The sequence below is a fragment of the Camelina sativa genome, chromosome 11, assembly GCF_000633955.1.
Source record: "Camelina sativa cultivar DH55 chromosome 11, Cs, whole genome shotgun sequence".
Taxonomy (NCBI): Eukaryota; Viridiplantae; Streptophyta; class Magnoliopsida; order Brassicales; family Brassicaceae; genus Camelina; species Camelina sativa.
This window is the reverse complement of record NC_025695.1, coordinates 5,998,484-6,016,850: the sequence shown is the minus strand read 5'-3', so window position 1 is coordinate 6,016,850 and position 18,367 is coordinate 5,998,484. Positions and strand designations below refer to the sequence as shown.

The 18,367-nt window shown below is 40.3% G+C and overlaps 7 protein-coding genes across 9 annotated transcripts in view; 2 read left to right on the top strand and 5 right to left on the bottom strand.

The window, feature by feature from the left end:
• LOC104727677 overlaps window positions 1-3,246 on the top strand; it is a gene marked incomplete in the record, with an annotated part of 8,786 nt that extends 5,540 nt beyond the window's left edge. Inside the window, 7 exon segments of the mRNA XM_019232465.1 lie at window positions 56-144; window positions 649-1,107; window positions 1,226-1,300; window positions 1,446-1,516; window positions 1,611-1,668; window positions 1,794-2,016; window positions 2,110-3,246. Of these exon segments, the coding sequence (XP_019088010.1) occupies window positions 56-144; window positions 649-1,107; window positions 1,226-1,300; window positions 1,446-1,516; window positions 1,611-1,668; window positions 1,794-2,016; window positions 2,110-2,738 (1,604 nt within the window).
• On the bottom strand, window positions 3,331-6,202 carry LOC104721882 (patatin-like protein 8). Its single transcript, XM_010439958.2, has 2 exons — window positions 4,476-6,202; window positions 3,331-3,805 (listed from the first exon to the last, which is right to left on the bottom strand). The coding sequence occupies exons 1-2, from the start codon at window positions 5,751-5,753 to the stop codon at window positions 3,488-3,490; spliced, it is 1,596 nt and encodes a 531-aa protein (XP_010438260.1). The 5' UTR covers window positions 5,754-6,202; the 3' UTR covers window positions 3,331-3,487.
• LOC104721881 (mitogen-activated protein kinase kinase 2) lies at window positions 6,300-8,837 on the bottom strand. Its single transcript, XM_010439957.2, has 8 exons — window positions 8,724-8,837; window positions 8,515-8,599; window positions 8,095-8,229; window positions 7,482-7,706; window positions 7,209-7,391; window positions 6,892-7,115; window positions 6,762-6,807; window positions 6,300-6,623 (listed from the first exon to the last, which is right to left on the bottom strand). Exons 1-8 carry the CDS (start codon window positions 8,798-8,800, stop codon window positions 6,507-6,509), a joined length of 1,092 nt encoding a protein of 363 aa, XP_010438259.1. The 5' UTR covers window positions 8,801-8,837; the 3' UTR covers window positions 6,300-6,506.
• LOC104721880 (pre-mRNA cleavage factor Im 25 kDa subunit 1) lies at window positions 9,220-11,045 on the bottom strand. The gene is made up of 7 exons (XM_010439956.2): window positions 10,653-11,045; window positions 10,502-10,547; window positions 10,296-10,389; window positions 10,137-10,210; window positions 9,978-10,064; window positions 9,769-9,879; window positions 9,220-9,638 (listed from the first exon to the last, which is right to left on the bottom strand). Exons 1-7 carry the CDS (start codon window positions 10,835-10,837, stop codon window positions 9,567-9,569), a joined length of 669 nt encoding a protein of 222 aa, XP_010438258.1. The 5' UTR covers window positions 10,838-11,045; the 3' UTR covers window positions 9,220-9,566.
• LOC104721879 (WD repeat-containing protein VIP3-like) lies at window positions 11,165-12,869 on the top strand. The gene is made up of 2 exons (XM_010439955.1): window positions 11,165-11,579; window positions 12,136-12,869. Exons 1-2 carry the CDS (start codon window positions 11,241-11,243, stop codon window positions 12,760-12,762), a joined length of 966 nt encoding a protein of 321 aa, XP_010438257.1. The 5' UTR covers window positions 11,165-11,240; the 3' UTR covers window positions 12,763-12,869.
• Window positions 12,890-15,596, bottom strand: LOC104721878 (threonine synthase 1, chloroplastic-like). 2 transcript variants are annotated; one of them, XM_010439953.2, is made up of 2 exons: window positions 15,256-15,595; window positions 12,890-14,460 (listed from the first exon to the last, which is right to left on the bottom strand). In XM_010439953.2, exons 1-2 carry the CDS (start codon window positions 15,451-15,453, stop codon window positions 13,069-13,071), a joined length of 1,590 nt encoding a protein of 529 aa, XP_010438255.1. In that variant the 5' UTR covers window positions 15,454-15,595; the 3' UTR covers window positions 12,890-13,068. The 2 variants fall into 2 exon arrangements, with proteins under 2 accessions (XP_010438255.1, XP_010438254.1); XM_010439952.2 differs by having other exon boundaries at window positions 12,918-13,712; window positions 14,508-15,596.
• Window positions 16,724-18,317, bottom strand: LOC104721876 (transmembrane protein 230-like). Of its 2 annotated transcripts, XM_010439951.1 has the most exons (3): window positions 18,217-18,317; window positions 17,896-18,134; window positions 16,724-17,074 (listed from the first exon to the last, which is right to left on the bottom strand). In XM_010439951.1, exons 2-3 carry the CDS (start codon window positions 18,083-18,085, stop codon window positions 16,953-16,955), a joined length of 312 nt encoding a protein of 103 aa, XP_010438253.1. In that variant the 5' UTR covers window positions 18,086-18,134; window positions 18,217-18,317; the 3' UTR covers window positions 16,724-16,952. The 2 variants fall into 2 exon arrangements, with proteins under 2 accessions (XP_010438253.1, XP_010438252.1); XM_010439950.1 differs by having other exon boundaries at window positions 17,896-18,317.

Below are 18,367 nucleotides of genomic sequence, written 5' to 3'. Positions count from 1 at the left end.
TTTTGTTTTGCAGAATTGTTTTATCAAGAATAATTGGTTTGGTTCTTTAATGCAGCTCAGAATTTTCCAAGCTCGTTCTGGAAGCAAATGGAGCGCTACTTTTGCTTTATATCTGATGCACATATCAATTTCGTGAAACAGCAGGTAGTTTTCTTGCATTTCATAAGACAGTTATACCCTTCAGATCTTATATTTAGAGAATGTGACAGATCCTTCGTATGTGTCTCTATGCATATTGCTTGAATGTTGTATACTACTTGCGCTCTACGTCCTGCATAGGAGTCTAGTGGGGTGGGAGTTAAATGTGCTGCAGGGATTGCTGTGTTGCAGATTTTTAGGATTGCTGTGTTGCAGATTTTTAATTTACGTAAGACTAGCAAGAATTTCATTATATATATTAGTTTCATTGGTCCCAAGGTATTTTAGTCTCACTGGGGAAGGGAAAAAACTAAAAAATATGAATTTTGATAGGAAATGTGTATAGAGTTGTAGTGTTACGTGATCTGATGATTCAGAGATTTTTTTTTTGTTTTTCCAGACGTGTATGCTCTTTATGAGATGTTTTCCCACAGTTTTGTAAAGACAATTACAGCTCTAATATGTTGACTTTTCATAATAGATAAATGTCATAACCATTTATTCTCTCAGGGCGAACTCTCCCCCATGGGTACCACACCTGGTGGGACATCTTCAGAGTTTGATAATCGTGAAATATTTCCAGAGGAACTTGCATCTAGCAACGTGGATTCTAAAGCAGCCCCCCTTTATCATAGATTGCTATCAGCTCTAATCTCAGAGGACTCAACCAGTGTGAATGAAGATTTACAATTTGATGGATTTGGAGCCGATGTTGAGTCAGAATTCAGTGTTTTGAATCATATGGTGGAGTTCAATGGTTATAGGAGTGATAGACTGGAATTTGATGAGCTAGAAGATGATGTGTCTGTTATCCCGCTCAAGGGTGTTAATAGCTCAAGCCACCATGTGAATGGAAGATTTTCAGATCATTTTTCCATGGACTTCTCAGACATTCAATATGAAAATTTGGGGATAGATGAGAAAATTTATATGGAAGCTCAATCTATTGGAATTTGCTTGGATCCTATGGTATATTCTCCACGAATTCTGTTACTTCAGGAAATGCTGCTTTCTGATGATATTGGATTTGGAATCGGATTGCTATAGTTCCTAGCGGATTGATGTGTTGTTGTGTATTTTCATGCAGCCTAGTATATCAAACGTGGAGGATGAAGGAATTGTTGATGACATCAAAACGTTAGAAGTGGCTATCTGTGAGGTGGTATGTTCTCTTATCTTCTTTCTTTAAACAATATGACCTGGCAAATTATCTTGGCCATTTTTCATGTTTTACTTGTTAAGGAAAACACTACAACTGGGTTCTCAAGATAGCTAACTTTGTGATGTTTCCTATCTTAAAATTTAAGGGTTCTAAGAAGAAAGAGATGTTGAATCGGCTACTAAAGCCTGCCCTAGAAATGAAAGAACTTCAGGAGAAGTATGAACTTGTCTTTCTTCCGCTTTTCTTGCTCGCCTTTAATGATCATCACTGTGATCTGACGGTTTTGTTCTGATATTTTTCTCTTACATAGGGAGTTTGAGTGGCTCGGTTATGAAAAACTCATTGAAATGGCATATGAAAAGAGCAAGGTAAATTCCCTTTTCTCCTAAAGGGATTCACATTGTTTCCCTGTTGCTCCTTTTTCCGGTTCGCTTTTCTGATTTATTCCAAGTTCATGTTCTGATTATTATTATATACGGATTATATTTTACAGGCAAGTCGGCGTCATCACTCCGCAAGTGTAAAGAGTTCGGCTAACAAGATATCAAAGCAGGCCGCATTTGCTTTTGTGAAAAGGACGCTTGAAAGATGTCGTCAATTCGAAGAGACAGGCAAAAGTTGCTTTAGTGAGTCCACATTTAAGAATATCATCATAGCCGGGTTGACACAAATTGAAGATAATTCCACGGACAAGGAAGATATTCTATCAGCTACGAGTATGATATCGTTTTTGCCTTACAGAACAGTGAACTATGTTTTCGAATCCAAAAACTCTATGTTAATTTGAACCTCTCTTTTTTCTCTGGCAGCACCCATGGGATCGCAACCAAGCTCAGCACTGGTATTGCCAATGACGCAGAGCACGGAGAATCATGCCAATTCTTCTGAAAATGCCTTATGGGAAGGCAAAGATGAAACTATGTGGTCAAATAGAATGAAGAAGAGGGAATTGCTGCTTGATGATGTGGGTGGGGCACCACTTTCAAGCAGTACGAAAGGAAAGAGAAGTGAGAGGGACAGAGATGGAAAAGGACAGGCTTCTTCGTCAAGAGGCGGGGGCACTAACAAGATCGGTCGGCCTGCACTTGTAAATGCCAAGGGTGAACGGAAATCAAAAACAAAACCGAGGCAGAAAACAACAGCGATATTTTCTTCTTCTGTCAGTATCGTGGAGCAAACCAGAACATCATTGCCCAAACCAACTAACAGCAACAACAGCGGGTATAGTAACTTGGAGACACTGGATGAGTCAGAGCCTCTTGACCTATCTCACCTGCAGATACCAGACGGTTTAGGTGGTCCAGATGATTTTGATACACAAGCTGGAGATCTAAGCTCATGGTTGAACATCGATGACGATGCATTACCAGATACTGATGATCTCCTTGGACTTCAAATACCCATGGATGATCTTTCAGACTTAAACATGATGGTATAAGCTCCCTCTCTTTTATTTCTGTATAGTCTCGTTTGTTATACCATTAGCGATGAAGAAAGATAAAAGGCAAAGGGTAAAAAAGTTTTGGTCCCCTGAAAGAATAACCCAAGTCACCAGAATCGGTTATTCGGGTTGGCTACACAGCAAACTAGGCAATATAGATTCTGATTCTCTTTCTTCATCATCTTCATCTTTAGGGTTCTTTCTTTGTCTTTCTTATAGTTCGAGTTAAGAGGGGTGGTGAAACTGTTTTTGTTTATTGGTAACTGGGTGTTGGATTTGGCTCCGGCTGTTAAGATAGGTCCGGTAGTTAAAAACTTCAGGTGAGGAAAACGAGTGATAGTAATGTTGTGTAGTGATATATAGTTAAGTTGGCAGGTCTTCTTTATCTTCTTCGTCTATTTTAATCCTTTGGCGTTTTGTAGCTTTTTTATAACCTCAGAACCGTTATTATTGCCTCTGTACATACACATTTTATGTTCCTTAATAAAAATTTCAGCTTTTAGTGCAAGAAAACAGGTCACTATAAATTTTTTATATGGTAAACATGTTATGTCAAAATTGAATCAAATTCAAAAGGACATACGAAATATGAAACTAAAATATGACTTGTATATTTGAATTTCACTCTATTTCTCCCGTATATGTAATAAATCTCAACGTAGAAGGAAAAATAAATCAATGAAAAAGGACCAATAAAAGGACAAATAAAACAATGACTTGTTGAAACATTTCTTCGAAAAATGTTTTCATCCTTCTTTAGATATGAGAGTGAGAGTTGCGTTAATAGCATTACGGTTGGTTTTGGACACAGCTTGCTTTAACGTTACGGTTGGAGACGCTCTAACACTTCGTCGCTGCTGCTCAATGACAAGCTCACTCGCGAACCACTCTAGTTTCTCTGAATTGCTCATTTCTCCTATCCTTTTGCTTCCGAACAAAACCGATTCCACATTGTTTTGCTTCAACATCTCATCAGCGATCTCCGTCAGTTTCTTCACATTCTCCGCCCTTGGATCCGTGTCCACGTTCGGTCCACAAGCTCCTAGTCGGGATCCGCTCGCCTGCTGCACCACAATATATTTTTCTAATGATTTTTTCATCCACAAATGCAAAATACCAAAAACACACACAAACAAACAAAAAAAATCCAAACCTGAATGCGAACGTAATTACTACTCCGGTAAGGCCCAAAGCCCATAGCAACAGCCTGATCAACAAACTCAGCAGATCCATCACCAGAGATCCTCGCCATGGGCCGAGCCCATTCTTTAACCCGCCAATTCTTAACTTGCTCGTAATCATAATTCACTTCAAAAAGCTGACCAGTCCCAAGCGACAACACCAACAAATCCTCCACTCCTTTCACCGCCGGGAACTCCTGTTTGTTATGAAACACGTGCGTTATCGCCGCCGCCGTCGGATTACTCATCGCTAAACCACCACCAACCGCGACGCACCGTGTTTTACCATCGACGGAACACGTGCGAACCGGGTCAAATGTCCCCGGCTCAGCCCACGTGGCACGGCAGATATCTCGGAGACGGAAGTCGAAACTGTCGCTCTCGAGCGCGTCGGCGNACATTCTCCGCCCTTGGATCCGTGTCCACGTTCGGTCCACAAGCTCCTAATCGCGATCCGTTCGCCTGCTGCACCACAATATATTTTTCTAATGATTTTTTCATCCACAAACGCAAATACCAAAAACACACACACAAAAAGGAAAAAAATCCAAACCTGAATGCGAACGTAATTACTACTCCGGTAAGGCCCAAAGCCCATAGCAACAGCCTGATCAACAAACTCAGCAGATCCATCACCAGAGATCCTCGCCATGGGCCGAGCCCATTCTTTAACCCGCCAATTCTTAACTTGCTCGTAATCATAATTCACTTCAAAAAGCTGACCAGTCCCAAGCGACAACACCAACAAATCCTCCACTCCTTTCACCGCCGGGAACTCCTGTTTGTTATGAAACACGTGCGTTATCGCCGCCGCCGTCGGATTACTCATCGCTAAACCACCACCAACCGCGACGCACCGTGTTTTACCATCGACGGAACACGTGCGAACCGGGTCAAATGTCCCCGGCTCAGCCCACGTGGCACGGCAGATATCTCGGAGACGGAAGTCGAAACTGTCGCTCTCGAGCGCGTCGGCGCGTGAGAATAGAAACGGCGCCGTGCTTGAGAGATCGTAGCAAGAGATGAGGATTGGTTTGAGTGTGTCTTTAAGCGTTAGATCAGCGAACGATGCTTTCATGGCTTTCTCTAGCTTCGCCGTTGCGGCGGTTACCGAAGACGAACCGGATCCGGATCCGGATCTCATGACACGTTTAATCGCCGCTCCCGCTCCTCCTCCTCCTCCGCTTCCGCCGCCTGATCTGTAGAAACCTTCGGCGTTGTCTACGAGGAACTTCCAAGTATCCTCCGCTTTGAAAATGGGGCGGTTACCGTCTCTTGTCGCGAACATCATCGCCGAGAATACTCCGCCGACTCCTGATCCGGCGGCGACGTCGAAGTAATCGGCTATTCGAGCGTTTGGATCGCCGGATTTCTCTTTGAGCATTTGTTCCAAATAGATTAGGGATTTTCCCGCCAAAAGACCTCTCATGCCGCCACCGTCGATGCTCAACACGCAGATTCTTCCTCTCGGACTTCTGAACGACGAAGACGGTGTTCCAGGGAGAACGACGCCGTTAGGAGTCAACGGGGATCTAGGAGAAGGACCTGCCTCAGAATCACCGGGTCGTAATGGACTACGAGGTATCCATAGTAGCCTTGGGTCTTCGTGTCCGAAGAGAAACCTGCTTTCGAGAATCGAGAAGATCTCGTAACTGAGCTTATCATCGGAATTGGTGATCGGTTCGTGCGATCGAGTCGTTGACAACGTCGGACTGGTTTGAGGTTTCTCGTAATGGCCAGGAGTGTTGGGAGCTGTGTGGTTGACGAAATGTTTCTTCTTCCCTTTGGAGGAAACTGACAATGGCGGCGGCTTATCGTAGCGCCGATTCATAATCGTTAGAGAGGGAGAAGTTAGCTAATTTGTACACAAACCTTGAAATTGAAGCTTCGACAATCTAAGTATCAAAAAGGTGGTTTTAGAAGACGTGTGCAAAATTTGAAAAATAGGATTTGATTTTGCGAGTTTTACTTTTATCTGAACCAGTTGCTTATGTTAGCAATGACATGGCTAAGCACTACTCGTGTGCTCCCAAAAGGTCTCCTACCCACGTCCGACGCCGTCTCCAGCAAATTGATTTTTCTATTTCTTCTTCTTCTTTATATGACTGAGTAAACATGTCTATTACTTTATTTAAACAAAACAGTTTATTGGTTGGCGGCAGATACACCAAATAAATCCACTCACATTTAAGTATTGGAGGAATGTTATCCGAGTGCAATCTGAATACCACTTCTCACATTTTTCACATCATCACCAATGATTGTACAATTGATAGATGAAAGCTTTCTAAAGAGACGAGAAGAAAAGAGAATGAAGGTCAATTTTCGGAATATTAGAATACAGATTATTCTTCTATTTCCCAAAGAGATTCCAATCTAAAGTATTACAAAATATGAATTCCAAGTGCAAAAATTTTTCAGTAAAACACTCTCATTTGCTTATATATCTATCATCATAAAATACATCATATAAATATATCTAATATATATATGACAAGAGCATTTCTTTCATTGGAAGTTAACACAAGAAATTTCAGATGATAATAGGAACCAGATGGGTGATACTATCACGTCTCCCTGTAGTTTAAACGGAGAACGTACCAGACAGATTCCCAAGTGTTGCAAGAGGTGATCCTGCATCTGTGAAGTAGGAAGCAAGATTGATCCCCGAGTAGTCGTATTTGTTCAAGAAAGGATGTTCCTGAAATTTTTTTACCCAGAGGATGATTCAACACTTGAATGGATAGAAAACCATAGTTCACTTTTGATCCAGATGATGATTCAACATTTGAATTTGATTAAAAAGATGCAAAACAGATTTTATAAGAAAAAAACAAACCATTAGTTCCTTCGCAGAGCTTCGACTGTTCGGATCCTTCTGCAAACTAAAAGAGAGTATAGTGTATAATATAAAGTTAGTATGTAATCCCCGTAAAAGAGCTGCTGTTTTTGTTTTTTTGAGAAATTACCATGTGGAGATGAATGAAGATAACTCAGGGGAGAAACTTCCTGAAGGAAGAGCGGGTGGCGGTTGGTCAACAATGGCTTCCATCAACTCGAAAACACTGGTCCATGTTTCCTCTTGATTCGGAGGTGCATAAGGGAACTTTCCTGTTGCACACTCGAGCACTACTAAACCCAAGCTCCATATATCACTTTTATTACCATACTTGTTTCCAACAATTCTCTCTGGCTGCAGAAAGGAAAAATTAAGATTCTCAATTTTTAACCGCTAAGAAGGGATTCAAACTAGTCAATGCTCAAACTAGACAAACAAGATACTTACAGACATATAATTGTAAGTCCCCACAAATGTGTTTGCTAGACCGGCTGTGTTTGTCATAACGGTACTCACACCAAAGTCAGTAATTTTGACTTCACCTCTGTGGTTGATCAACAGATTTGATGGTTTCAAGTCACGGTGGATGATATGCCTATCATGATGAAGATAGATCAGTCCTTGGAGCACCTATATCAACAGATTCAGAAAATCACATGAATCAACCGATACAGGAAGGTATGGTTTCCATTATATATTGTCTGTGTTGCTTTGCTTTACTTGTCTAAAGATGGCAGAAAGATAGGACTCAGGGATGGCTTTAACTGATTTGAGAAAGTCTGCTAGAGATCCTCCGTCCATGTACTCCAAAATTAGTGAGATTGCGCCATTGTCGTAAAATGATTGGTACGAGTTAACAAGATATGGACATTGTGACGATTGGTTTATTTTCAACTCCTGTGCAATTGCCTTGCGGATTGCTTCATCGATATTTAGTTGAATGACCTAATTATATAGCATAAGAGTCATGCAAGAAGAAAGAGAACAATAAAAAAATAAGATTCAGTTGAAGACAGAGAAACAGCTTCCCATCCATAGACAGTGATAAACACGAAATGAAAGGAAAACATCACAAAACGAAAATCTTCACAAATGTAGTAGTTTGTAAACAATGATTTCACCTTGTAGTATTTCAGAAACAACACCGCTTTAGATAAAGAAAAAAATTAGTTGTTTGTCATGGATCACATAGCATAGACAAAAGACCCAGAATTACTTTAAATGGATTCAAAAGAGATTTGAAATTCTCAAAACACAGAACAAAAAGAGAGAGAGAGAGCAAATTAGCTAATCATATACATAGAATCTGAGGATGGTTAACGAATGAGTGTACCTTCAAGGCGAAAAATTGGCCAGTCCATTTGTGTTGAACCAACTGAACAACACCACTGCTTCCTTTGCCAATGAATTTAACCATATCCAAATCCGACAAGCTCAGCTGATCATCAGCTGGCTTAATTGGAGACAGCTGAAAAAAAAAAAAAAAAACAGTTGCAACAAAACGGATTACAAATGTAATCATGAAGTCATGAGCTTAATTGGCCAGTCCACTTGTGTTCTCTCTAATCCAAAACTACAGTAATGATCATAAAAAGTTTCTAATAATGATCAGATCCACACACCACATTACATTTCACGCATTCCACCTGAACTAAAAAAACTCAGAAAAAATCTTCATTCACAGTTACCAAAACTAACACAACTCGAAAATTCAGTAAAATCAGTACCCAGAAAAAGAGAGAGGGAGACTTACGACTTCAGGCTCCAATTGAGAGATGATTCGAACTCCATCTTTGTTAACACGCAGATCTCCATCCTTAAAGGTACCGCTCTGCGTCCTACAGAGAGAACACAAATCCCTAAGTTCCCTCCACTAGGAGAGACATTTCCGCACACAACAAAATACATCTCTAAATCAATCCATAAATATAGATCCATGGAGAAAAAGAGATTGAGATATACAGGAATTTGGTAATGGATTCCTCGCCAGCTACAGGGATTGCGAGCTTGAGATTATTGCTAAATCCTCCTTTCTTCATCGTCTTNTTTTTTTTTTTTTTTTTTTTTGTTTTCTTTCTCGACTGAGTCGAGTCAAGTCATTTTATATTACTATATAAGTAATTACAAGGTTTAAGCACAATAATCATCTACTTTTCAGCAAGTAATTGGACAAAAAAAAAGCAGCCATTCATAATTAAAAACACTTTAGTCAAGCACATGCTCACGACGTTGACTAAACGACTTTCCCATTTTACACTTGTTTTCACCGGTTTTCTTTGACCGAAATGTTTAAATCCACATTTCAACCGGAAACATACCGGTTTATTTAGTACTTGAGCTTCGGTTTTGAGCACTCCCAAACTCATCTCCCCAGTACAACAACAAAACGCAAATCATTGGCAATTTGGCACTGATCCACTACTATAATAAGCAGCGTTTGATATTTTTCGGTTTCATGTTTGAATATAATAAGCTTTTTCTGCAACAAGAAATTACAAATATGCTTTACACGTGTATAAGTTCAGTCATACTTTCAAACAAATCACACGAAAAGAAAAAAAAAAATTGTTTCGTATAAAATAATCTAACACCACTCTCATCTATACCTTCATGTCTACTCTCTAACCAACAAGAACAAGATGTTATTTAACATTGTCTATATATATATATATATATCACATGCTACAAACTCTTATGAACCTACTATATATAGACATTATATCGTAGCCACAGAGGCTCAACAAAGGATATGATCTTATGGCGTGGGAACAGCTACTAGAGAGAGGCAATGATCACCAGATTTATTCATATCTCCATCATGTTGAAGGAGAATTTCGAAAGCAGCTTGGGAATTTGCGATATGATCGGCCCATAAGTCTGCAATGCATGAATGTAACATCATAACACGGGGATCAAATACAATGCAAGAGAAAGTGGCGGCTTGATTTGACTGATCCTATTAGTTGCAGTTCACAATGAGGTAAAGTGCAAGTCAGATGCTACAAACCTTTTCATCTTCATGAAGTTGGCACAACGGAACAGCAAGGAGTTTGAAGTTTTTTGGGACGACAAACTGTTGATGTACCGGTAATCTAACAAGAAAAAGCTTTGAGCATTCCTGAACAAGAGATGAGGATTGAGCAGAGCTTTTTAAGTATGTATGTATACACAAATCTTCAAAAAGTCTCAGACTTTATTACCACGAAACTAACTAACCTTTGGATGTTTCACATTGGGCGGCAAGAAAGGATACATCAAAGTCTCAAAGTTGGGTCTCCACCACATTCCAATGCATTCTCCTACCTACAACAATCTTGTGATATGAGAGAGACCATACTTAAATCCGGAAACAATCATTCAGAACAAACCACTTACCTCCAAATCTCGAACAACCACGTTTTCATTAATTGAAAGCTTTGATGCTAATTTCCGATTCAGACCTTGAATATCTAGTAGGTTTAATACAGAGAATGATTTGAGAATTGAATACAGAGAATCTATGCATAGAGAGGTAAGAAAACAGTAAAAGCAAACCTGATTCTCCAGGTCTTAAACGACCACCAGGAAGCTTAAAGATGGAGTTTCTATACTGAAGAAGCAATACATGAGGATGCTTAAACAACTCAACCTGATGTGTCCCAAGTCCAACGATAGCTATTAGTTAATTAATCCTTTCAAACCAAATTTTCTCAGTAAAGTTTTCAAAAGTCCCTAATTATACAATCAACTGTAAATTTTACCAGAAGAACAGCTTCAACGCAAGTCCTCAATCCATGAGCAGCATAACTTCAACAAAAGAAAACAAAAAGGAAGGTTATTTTAGCTACAATAGAAGAACCCAGATCATCAAAATCACACGAAAGCGAAAAAAAACTGATAAACATAAATTACTTCGATTTCAATCTGGTGACTTGATCAGAGATAATCTCGTCCTTGACGCGAAGAGCGTCTCGAGAACCAAAGTAGTAGCTGCTTAGTGGGTACAAATCAACCATCAAGTCATGAACGGTATGGTTTCGTCTCGTCGTGTTCTCTTCGCTTGTCTCCATATCTAAAGCTCGAGCTTCTTCACCCATCTTTTTCCCCGGGACAATCAAAGATAAGACTTCTAGCGGTTAAAATTAAAATAACAGAGAAATCAAAAAGCGAGAGAGAAGAAGAAGGAAGAAGAGTGAAGAAGGTGTCGTAGTCCGATCACTGCGACGTGGCAGTTCTCGAGAGTTCTTCTCCGCAAAACAGTACTATTTTAGCTGACGCCGGCGGGAGAGTGAGGAAGAAGAGAGTTAATGGGCCTCTCTCTTATGATATAAATGGGCCTAAAAAATACGGCACGATGTTTTAAGCATTCTATTGTTTTAAACTACTTAAAACGACGCAACTTTCTATTTTCTAACTAGAAAACGAGAATCAAAGTCTCTGTTTCAAATTCGGGTCTTGAAGAAAAAACACAGTAGAAGAAAAAAAAAACCTAAAAAGAGGATGAAGCTCGCAGGTCTCAAATCGATCGAGAACGCTCACGAAGATTCCGTCTGGGCGGCGACGTGGGTTCCGGCGACAGAAGATCGACCGGCGTTGCTTCTGACTGGATCTCTAGACGAGACGGTGAAGTTATGGCGACCGGATGAGCTGGATCTTGTGTGGACTAATACTGGACACTCGTTGGGAGTAGCAGCTGTGGCGGCGCATCCTTCTGGGGTTATTGCAGCGTCTTCTTCGCTCGATAGCTTTGTCCGCGTCTTTGATGTTGATACTAATGCTACTATTGCTGTTTTGGAAGCTCCTCCTTCTGAGGTTTGGGGAATGCAGTTTGAACCTAAGGTAATTAACTTACTATAAATCCCTAGAACTCGATGAGATTGCCTCCAAATTTTAGGGTTTTGAAGGATTTGGGTTTGTTTGTTTTGTGGTTAAAGAATTCGATTCCTTTATTGTAAATTTTACTTCTTAGCTGCTAGTTATCTTTCTCCTAGTTGAATTAATTAGAATCAGATAGGGTCATCTACTGTAGTCGAAAACAGATCTAGATCATCTTCTGATTTTTCATAATCTTATGACCATAGTAGCATAAGAATTGTGTATTAGTGCTTTGTTGGAAATTCTTGATTTGGTATGATTGTATAATTTTATCAAAACTGGTGACGATTAATGCAATGATCTATTTCAATAACTCTGGCCATTTACCTTTGCTGGTTGGTGGCAAGTCCTTTTCAATCAGAGTACTACTAGAGTTATATAACTTAACATACAGCTTCAGGATTAGTTTGCAGTGGAGCTTTTATTTGCTTCTAAGCTGGTCTTACATGGTTTCATCATCACTCTTCGGAATGATGCTCTCTTCTACTAAGTGCTAACATAGTATTTTACATGTTCCTAGGGTACAATCCTTGCTGTTGCAGGTGGAAGTAGTGCCTCGGTCAAGCTTTGGGACACTGCAAGCTGGAGATTAATCTCAACTCTATCAATCCCACGCCCAGAAGCACCAAAACCTTCTGATAAATCCAGCAGCAAGAAATTCGTTCTCTCAGTGGCTTGGTCTCCTAACGGGAAACGGCTTGCTTGTGGTTCAATGGATGGCACGATATGTGTATTTGATGTTGACCGTTCAAAGCTTCTTCACGAGCTAGAAGGTCATAATATGCCTGTAAGGTCCCTTGTGTTCTCCCCTGTAGACCCAAGAGTCCTCTTCTCCGGATCAGATGATGGGCATGTGAACATGCACGATGCAGAAGGGAAAACGCTGTTGGGGTCCATGTCGGGGCACACAAGCTGGGTGCTGAGTGTTGATGCTAGCCCAGACGGTGGAGCCATAGCAACTGGCTCGAGCGATAGAACTGTGAGGCTATGGGATCTTAAGATGAGAGCTGCAATCCAGACAATGAGCAACCACAATGACCAGGTTTGGTCTGTGGCGTTTAGACCTCCGGGTGGAACCGGTGTTCGGGCTGGTAGACTCGCTAGTGTCTCTGACGACAAGAGTGTATCACTCTATGATTACTCATGAACAATCCTGTTTTTTCTTTTATGCATTCTCCAAGACGCATCTAGTTTCCGCAGTTTTTATGTAAACACTAGTTGTATCAATGTAATTGCAACAGGTTTTTGTTGGTATAAGATTTTGATCGGAAACATTAGATTATAACTCGTTTACATAGGAAAAGGTTCAAACTTTGCCTTAGAACTTACTTATTGGAAAACTGATAAACATATAAAAAGATAACAGAAAGATGAGGAGGGTTGGAAGAGTACACAAACAAACGGCTAAAAGTTTTCAGAAGAGACGAAACAGCTAAAGATTAAGGTCTATCTCTTATGACGTAAGTGTATTACTTCCTAAGTAACTCTTGAGAACATCCATGACAGCTCCGAAATCTGCTTTCACTTCAACAGGAGGGTTAGAGAATCTGCAAGCCATGTCAGGGATGGCATTGGAGTGATAATCAATCTTAGACTGAGTAAACTTCAACCCATGAGCAGTACTCACAACCACGGTTCTATCAGTCGGTGCAATCACTCCTTGGTTCCTCAGCTTGAACAGAGCAGTAAGAGCTACACCTGTATGTGGACAGATAAACATTCCGGTCGAATCCGCTTGAGCCATTGCATCCATCAGCTCCTCCTCCGTGGCTTCTTCTACAATACCGTTGCACTTCTTGAGAGCGTACACAGCTCTATCGATGGAAACAGGGTCACCAATCTGAATCGCAGAGGCGAAGGTGGTACTTGCAGTCATGGGCTTGAAATCCTTCCAACCAGACTTGTAGTGCAAGTAAAGAGGATTAGCATTAGCTGCTTGTGCACAGACCATCCTCGGGATCCTATCGACAAGTCCCAGTTCTTGACACATCTTGAATCCTTTGTAAAAGGCGTAAATGTTTCCTAGATTACCTCCAGGAACAATGACCCAATCAGGAACTTGCCAATCAAACTGCTGCAGAATCTCAATAGCTGCAGTTTTCTGACCTTCTAACCTCAAACTATTCAACGAATTGGCCAAATAAATCGGCAATTCCGCAGTTATCTCTCTAATGAGCTTCATACACCCATCAAAATCAGTGTCAATACTCAAAACAAACGCACCATTAGCTATAGGCTGCACCAGCTGAGCCATAGAGATCTTGTTCGCTGGTAAGAACACAATCGAAGGGATTCCAGCGGAAGCACAGTAAGCAGAGAGAGCAGCTGAGGTATCTCCGGTGGAAGCACATCCAACACCAACCACAGGTCGCTTCATCTTTCTCAGGCGATTAACTTGACTAACCAAAACAGTCATTCCAAGATCCTTGAAACTTCCTGTATGACTAATCCCACAGTGTTTCACCCACAGATCGTTCATCCCTAGAAACTGTTTACCAAACCTCTCAGCCCAGAACAGATTCGAGTTTCCTTCAAAGGCCGAAACGATGTCGTCGTCGTCGATCTCAGGAAGAACCCACTCTTTCTTCGACCATACACCCGATCCATACGGCCAAGTGCTTTTGCCAACACGCGAATCGAAGAGATCTCGCCAGTAGGCTCCATCGAATCGCTTCAAAGCCTCCATATCGTGCTCGACATCAAGCAAACCACCGGAGCGGCTACGGTACACGATCTCGTCGAGGGAGTAAGACTCGGTGGATCCAGGAGCCGCATTGAACGGAACGTATTTAGCTGAAAACGGATTCACGGCGGTGGAACGGTTACGACGAGCCTCGTCTCGAATGTTATCTTCGNGCCAATCAAACTGCTGCAGAATCTCAATAGCTGCAGTTTTCTGACCTTCCAACCTCAAACTATTCAACGAATTCGCTAGATAAATCGGCAGTTCCGCAGTTATCTCCCTAATCAGCTTCATACAGCCATCAAAATCAGTGTCAATACTCAAAACAAACGCACCATTAGCTATCGGCTGAACAAGCTGAGCCATAGAGATCTTGTTCGCTGGTAAGAACACAATCGAAGGGATACCAGCGGAAGCACAGTAAGCAGATAGAGCAGCTGAGGTATCTCCGGTGGAAGCACATCCAACACCAACCACAGGTCGCTTCATCTTTCTCAGGCGATTAACTTGACTAACCAAAACAGTCATTCCAAGATCCTTGAAACTTCCTGTATGACTAATCCCACAGTGTTTCACCCACAGATCGTTCATCCCTAGAAACTGTTTACCAAACCTCTCAGCCCAGAACAGATTCGAGTTTCCTTCAAAGGCCGAAACGATGTCGTCGTCGTCGATCTCAGGAAGAACCCACTCTTTCTTCGACCATACACCCGATCCATACGGCCAAGTGCTTTTGCCAACACGCGAATCGAAGAGATCTCGCCAGTACGCTCCATCGAATCGCTTCAAAGCCTCCATATCGTGCTCGACATCAAGCAAACCACCGGAGCGGCTACGGTACACGATCTCGTCGAGGGAGTAAGACTCGGTGGATCCAGGAGCCGCATTGAACGGAACGTATTTAGCTGAAAACGGATTCACGGCGGTGGAACGGTTACGACGAGCCTCGTCTCGAATGTTATCTTCGGTACGGTGAGGCTTAACGACGACTGTCTCGATCGGGGATTTGTTGTTGTTTCCATCGGCGGTACAGGAGACGACAACGGGGCGGTAACGGAGGAAGGAGGGTGAGCGATGGTGGTGATGGCGGCGGATGGAGTCTTGTTTAGGGTTTAGTGAAGATACAGAGGCGTTGAAGAGACAAGAGGAAGCCATTTTTTAATTTTTTGAAGAGATAGAAAGAGAGAAATGAGAACTGAGATGCGGCTGAGGATTTTGAGTAGAGAGACACATACAAATTCAGATTAATTTGGGATTAGGAAAAAAATACTCAGCTACACAAAAGTATTGTTCAGGCCACACATCCCAACTTTTTAATGTATTACCAACTAGACAGTATTGCAACTATATGATAGACATGTGCTCAACATCACAACCATTTTATTCCAGTACACTGTTCATCAGAATTCGATATTGACCAGTATTGACCGACATTAACCAATGTTGACCAATAAAAATATGCAATTTTTTTTTGTTTTTAATATTAGAAACAAAAAAAATAATTGAATTATTTAGGAATCATTTATAGTTTAGGAATCATTTTAGTAAAGTTTTGAAATTGAAAAAGATAACTATTATAAAACTAAATTAATGGAATATATATACAATATATCTTATTTTGGATCCATCTATGTTTAAAATTATAAAACACTATAAATGATTCCTAAATAATTCAATTAATTTTTTTTTGGTTTCTAATATTAAAAACAAAAAAAAATAGCATATTTTTATTGGTCAACATGGTCAACGCCGGTCAATACTGGTCAACACCGAATTCTGATGTACGATGTACCAGAATAAGATGGTTGTGATGTTGAGCACATATCATCATATAGTTGGTATATATGGTTATGGAATACATATACTTCATGTAGTTGGCAATACATTTTTAAAGTTGGGATTTGGCAATACATTTTTAAAGTTGGGATTTGTGGTCTTGAATAATACATTTTTCCTTGGGATTATAATATATCAAAGTAAACCGGAAATGTTTTAAACCGGGCGATTCTGTTTAAACTTTTAGGTCTATCTATATAATGTGGCGTAGAGATCTTTTGGGCCCAAAAATATCTGGGATCCCTTTCCGTATATAGCGGCAATTGATTCTTTTGATTCTTTATATTTTATCACGTTTGTTTTTTTAGCTGATAAAACATAAGATGCATGTTTGACCACAGAAAGACAAAGGTAGTGGTTGCATTTGACCCCAAACAAAACAATAAAGTGGAACACATAAATTTTTACACCAGAATCACGTTTTTGAAAGAACACTATACTAGTATAGATTGTAACTCTACTAGTATATCTGAATTTTGGACGACTAAAACAGTAAATGTGTGAATTTGGCAAGATTTATTATAAAGACTCGGATTGAACCCTTTTCACCATGATAGTAAAATACTGCATCCAGATGAATATTGAGGGAAATTGAACAACTTACATCTGATTTTATATATAGATATGTATGTAATAAATCTGACTAAAAACTGTCACAGACTCAAATTTATTTAACAAAAGGAGCGTGAAGGCAAGAAGGGACTCAACTCAACTCCTATAAAAGACTACACAAGGGAGAAAACAAGTCAATTCATTTGCTTACAAGCAATGAAAAACATCTCTATACATAGGAGGAGAGATTCAAAAGGGGGATAATACTAAACAGGCGGTATGTTTGAGAAGGAGAAACCTTTGTATCCTTTGTAAGCGTAATACGCGATCCGCGTATAGTAAAACCCTGGGATGAATAGAAGACACCCCAGGACGATGAAGAAAATCCCTGTTTCCACCATCAAAAAAAAAAAAGAAACAAACAGAGAGAATGGATTGTCATTACTTTTAGATCAATGCCCAAATCACATATGAAACAACTAAGAATGATGATAGGTCATTGATGCAATGATGAGAACGTACTAGTTCTGGCAATACTAATAACATAGCAAATCAAATGAAATCAAGTTTAAGGACGATGCAGATACTTTGCTATCACATTTAGTGTGAAATGCAACCAAGTGGAAGAAGAGCAACCTAACTAGTTTGGGAGCCAAATCTCATGTCCATGTTAGAATCCAGAGTTTAAACATGTCTGTTAGAGAAAAATCAATCAGAGTTTTTGTGTGGACTTCAATGAATATATGTCCCTTTTAATCTCGCAGATAAGAGAAGCTTACTAAACGAGTTCTCCCGGAAGTTTACTAAACAATACAAATTCTAAGTATGAAATCCCTTAAGAAAGCTTCAATAAGACTTGTGTGTATTCATCCAAACACAGAGATCAAAAAGGCCAAAAGTGAAACGAAATTAGATACCATAGTAGCTCACAAGAGCACTCGCAACAATCTATGTTATAAGCTTAATAATAAGTAATAACCTAGAAATTCTTCTGTAACTTTCTTTTTCAAATCAAAATATTTCCTAAACAATCAAATTTTAGCTTTCTAAATCTCACTCAAACTTAACATCAACAAGTCCTCCAGAATCTCACGAATTTTCCATTTCTACACACCTACACTGGATCAGATAAGCTTTAAGGAACCAAGAGAATGACGAAATGGATTGCAAATGGGGGAATTAGTAAGAATGGATAAAGAGAAATCGCACCGTGGCCTCGATCACCGCCAACTCGATTATACGCCATAAAGAAACCGGAGACAATTCCTAGGGTTCCGAACACGAGCAGAGCAACCGCGAGTGCGATCTCCTTAACCGGCGGTCGGTTATTGACGGTGTATGAACTCTCAATCATTATGTCCTCGTCCGTTATCGAGAACGCATGGTCCACGTACGCCATTTTACACAGCTCACGGTCCCGGATCAAAGATCAATGGGATCGAAACGATCTAGAAGAAGAGCAGATTCTATTGCGTGAAATTGCAGAAGATCCAGAGCTCGAGAAAAAAAAACAAAAAACGAAATCGTTACTGTTTGTGTTTGCTTTTAGGTCTTTCTTCAGATGTTGATGAGTCTCTCTTGTTGCGACGGTGACGGGATCAGTTTGGTGCAATTTAATTTTTTTTTTTCTGTCGTGAAATCTACTCAACGTACGGTACACTGCCGGATCTATTTATTATCT

Excerpts from the sequence above, each read along its gene's own strand:
- LOC104721882 (XM_010439958.2), bottom strand. The coding sequence starts at position 5,753 with ATGAATCGGCGCTACGATAAGCCGCCGCCATTGTCAGTTTCCTCCAAA. Across the intron at positions 3,806-4,475 it reads GTAATTACGTTCGCATTCAG|CAGGCGAGCGGATCCCGACT; the intron begins GTTTGGATTTTT and ends ATTGTGGTGCAG.
- LOC104721881 (XM_010439957.2), bottom strand. The coding sequence starts at position 8,800 with ATGAAGAAAGGAGGATTTAGCAATAATCTCAAGCTCGCAATCCCTGTA. Across the intron at positions 8,600-8,723 it reads GAATCCATTACCAAATTCCT|GACGCAGAGCGGTACCTTTA; the intron begins GTATATCTCAAT and ends TTCTCTCTGTAG. Across the intron at positions 6,624-6,761 it reads GCTCTGCGAAGGAACTAATG|GAACATCCTTTCTTGAACAA; the intron begins GTTTGTTTTTTT and ends AAAAAATTTCAG.
- LOC104721880 (XM_010439956.2), bottom strand. The coding sequence starts at position 10,837 with ATGGGTGAAGAAGCTCGAGCTTTAGATATGGAGACAAGCGAAGAGAAC. Across the intron at positions 10,211-10,295 it reads TTTAAGACCTGGAGAATCAG|ATATTCAAGGTCTGAATCGG; the intron begins GTTTGCTTTTAC and ends TAAACCTACTAG. Across the intron at positions 9,639-9,768 it reads AACTTCATGAAGATGAAAAG|ACTTATGGGCCGATCATATC; the intron begins GTTTGTAGCATC and ends CATGCATTGCAG.
- LOC104721879 (XM_010439955.1), top strand. The coding sequence starts at position 11,241 with ATGAAGCTCGCAGGTCTCAAATCGATCGAGAACGCTCACGAAGATTCC. Across the intron at positions 11,580-12,135 it reads GAATGCAGTTTGAACCTAAG|GGTACAATCCTTGCTGTTGC; the intron begins GTAATTAACTTA and ends ACATGTTCCTAG.
- LOC104721878 (XM_010439952.2), bottom strand. The coding sequence starts at position 15,453 with ATGGCTTCCTCTTGTCTCTTCAACGCCTCTGTATCTTCACTAAACCCT. Across the intron at positions 13,713-14,507 it reads GAGGTTGGAAGGTCAGAAAA|CTGCAGCTATTGAGATTCTG; the intron begins CTGCAGCTATTG and ends AAGGTCAGAAAA.
- LOC104721876 (XM_010439950.1), bottom strand. The coding sequence starts at position 18,085 with ATGGCGTACGTGGACCATGCGTTCTCGATAACGGACGAGGACATAATG. Across the intron at positions 17,075-17,895 it reads TGGCGGTGATCGAGGCCACG|GGATTTTCTTCATCGTCCTG; the intron begins GTGCGATTTCTC and ends TGGTGGAAACAG.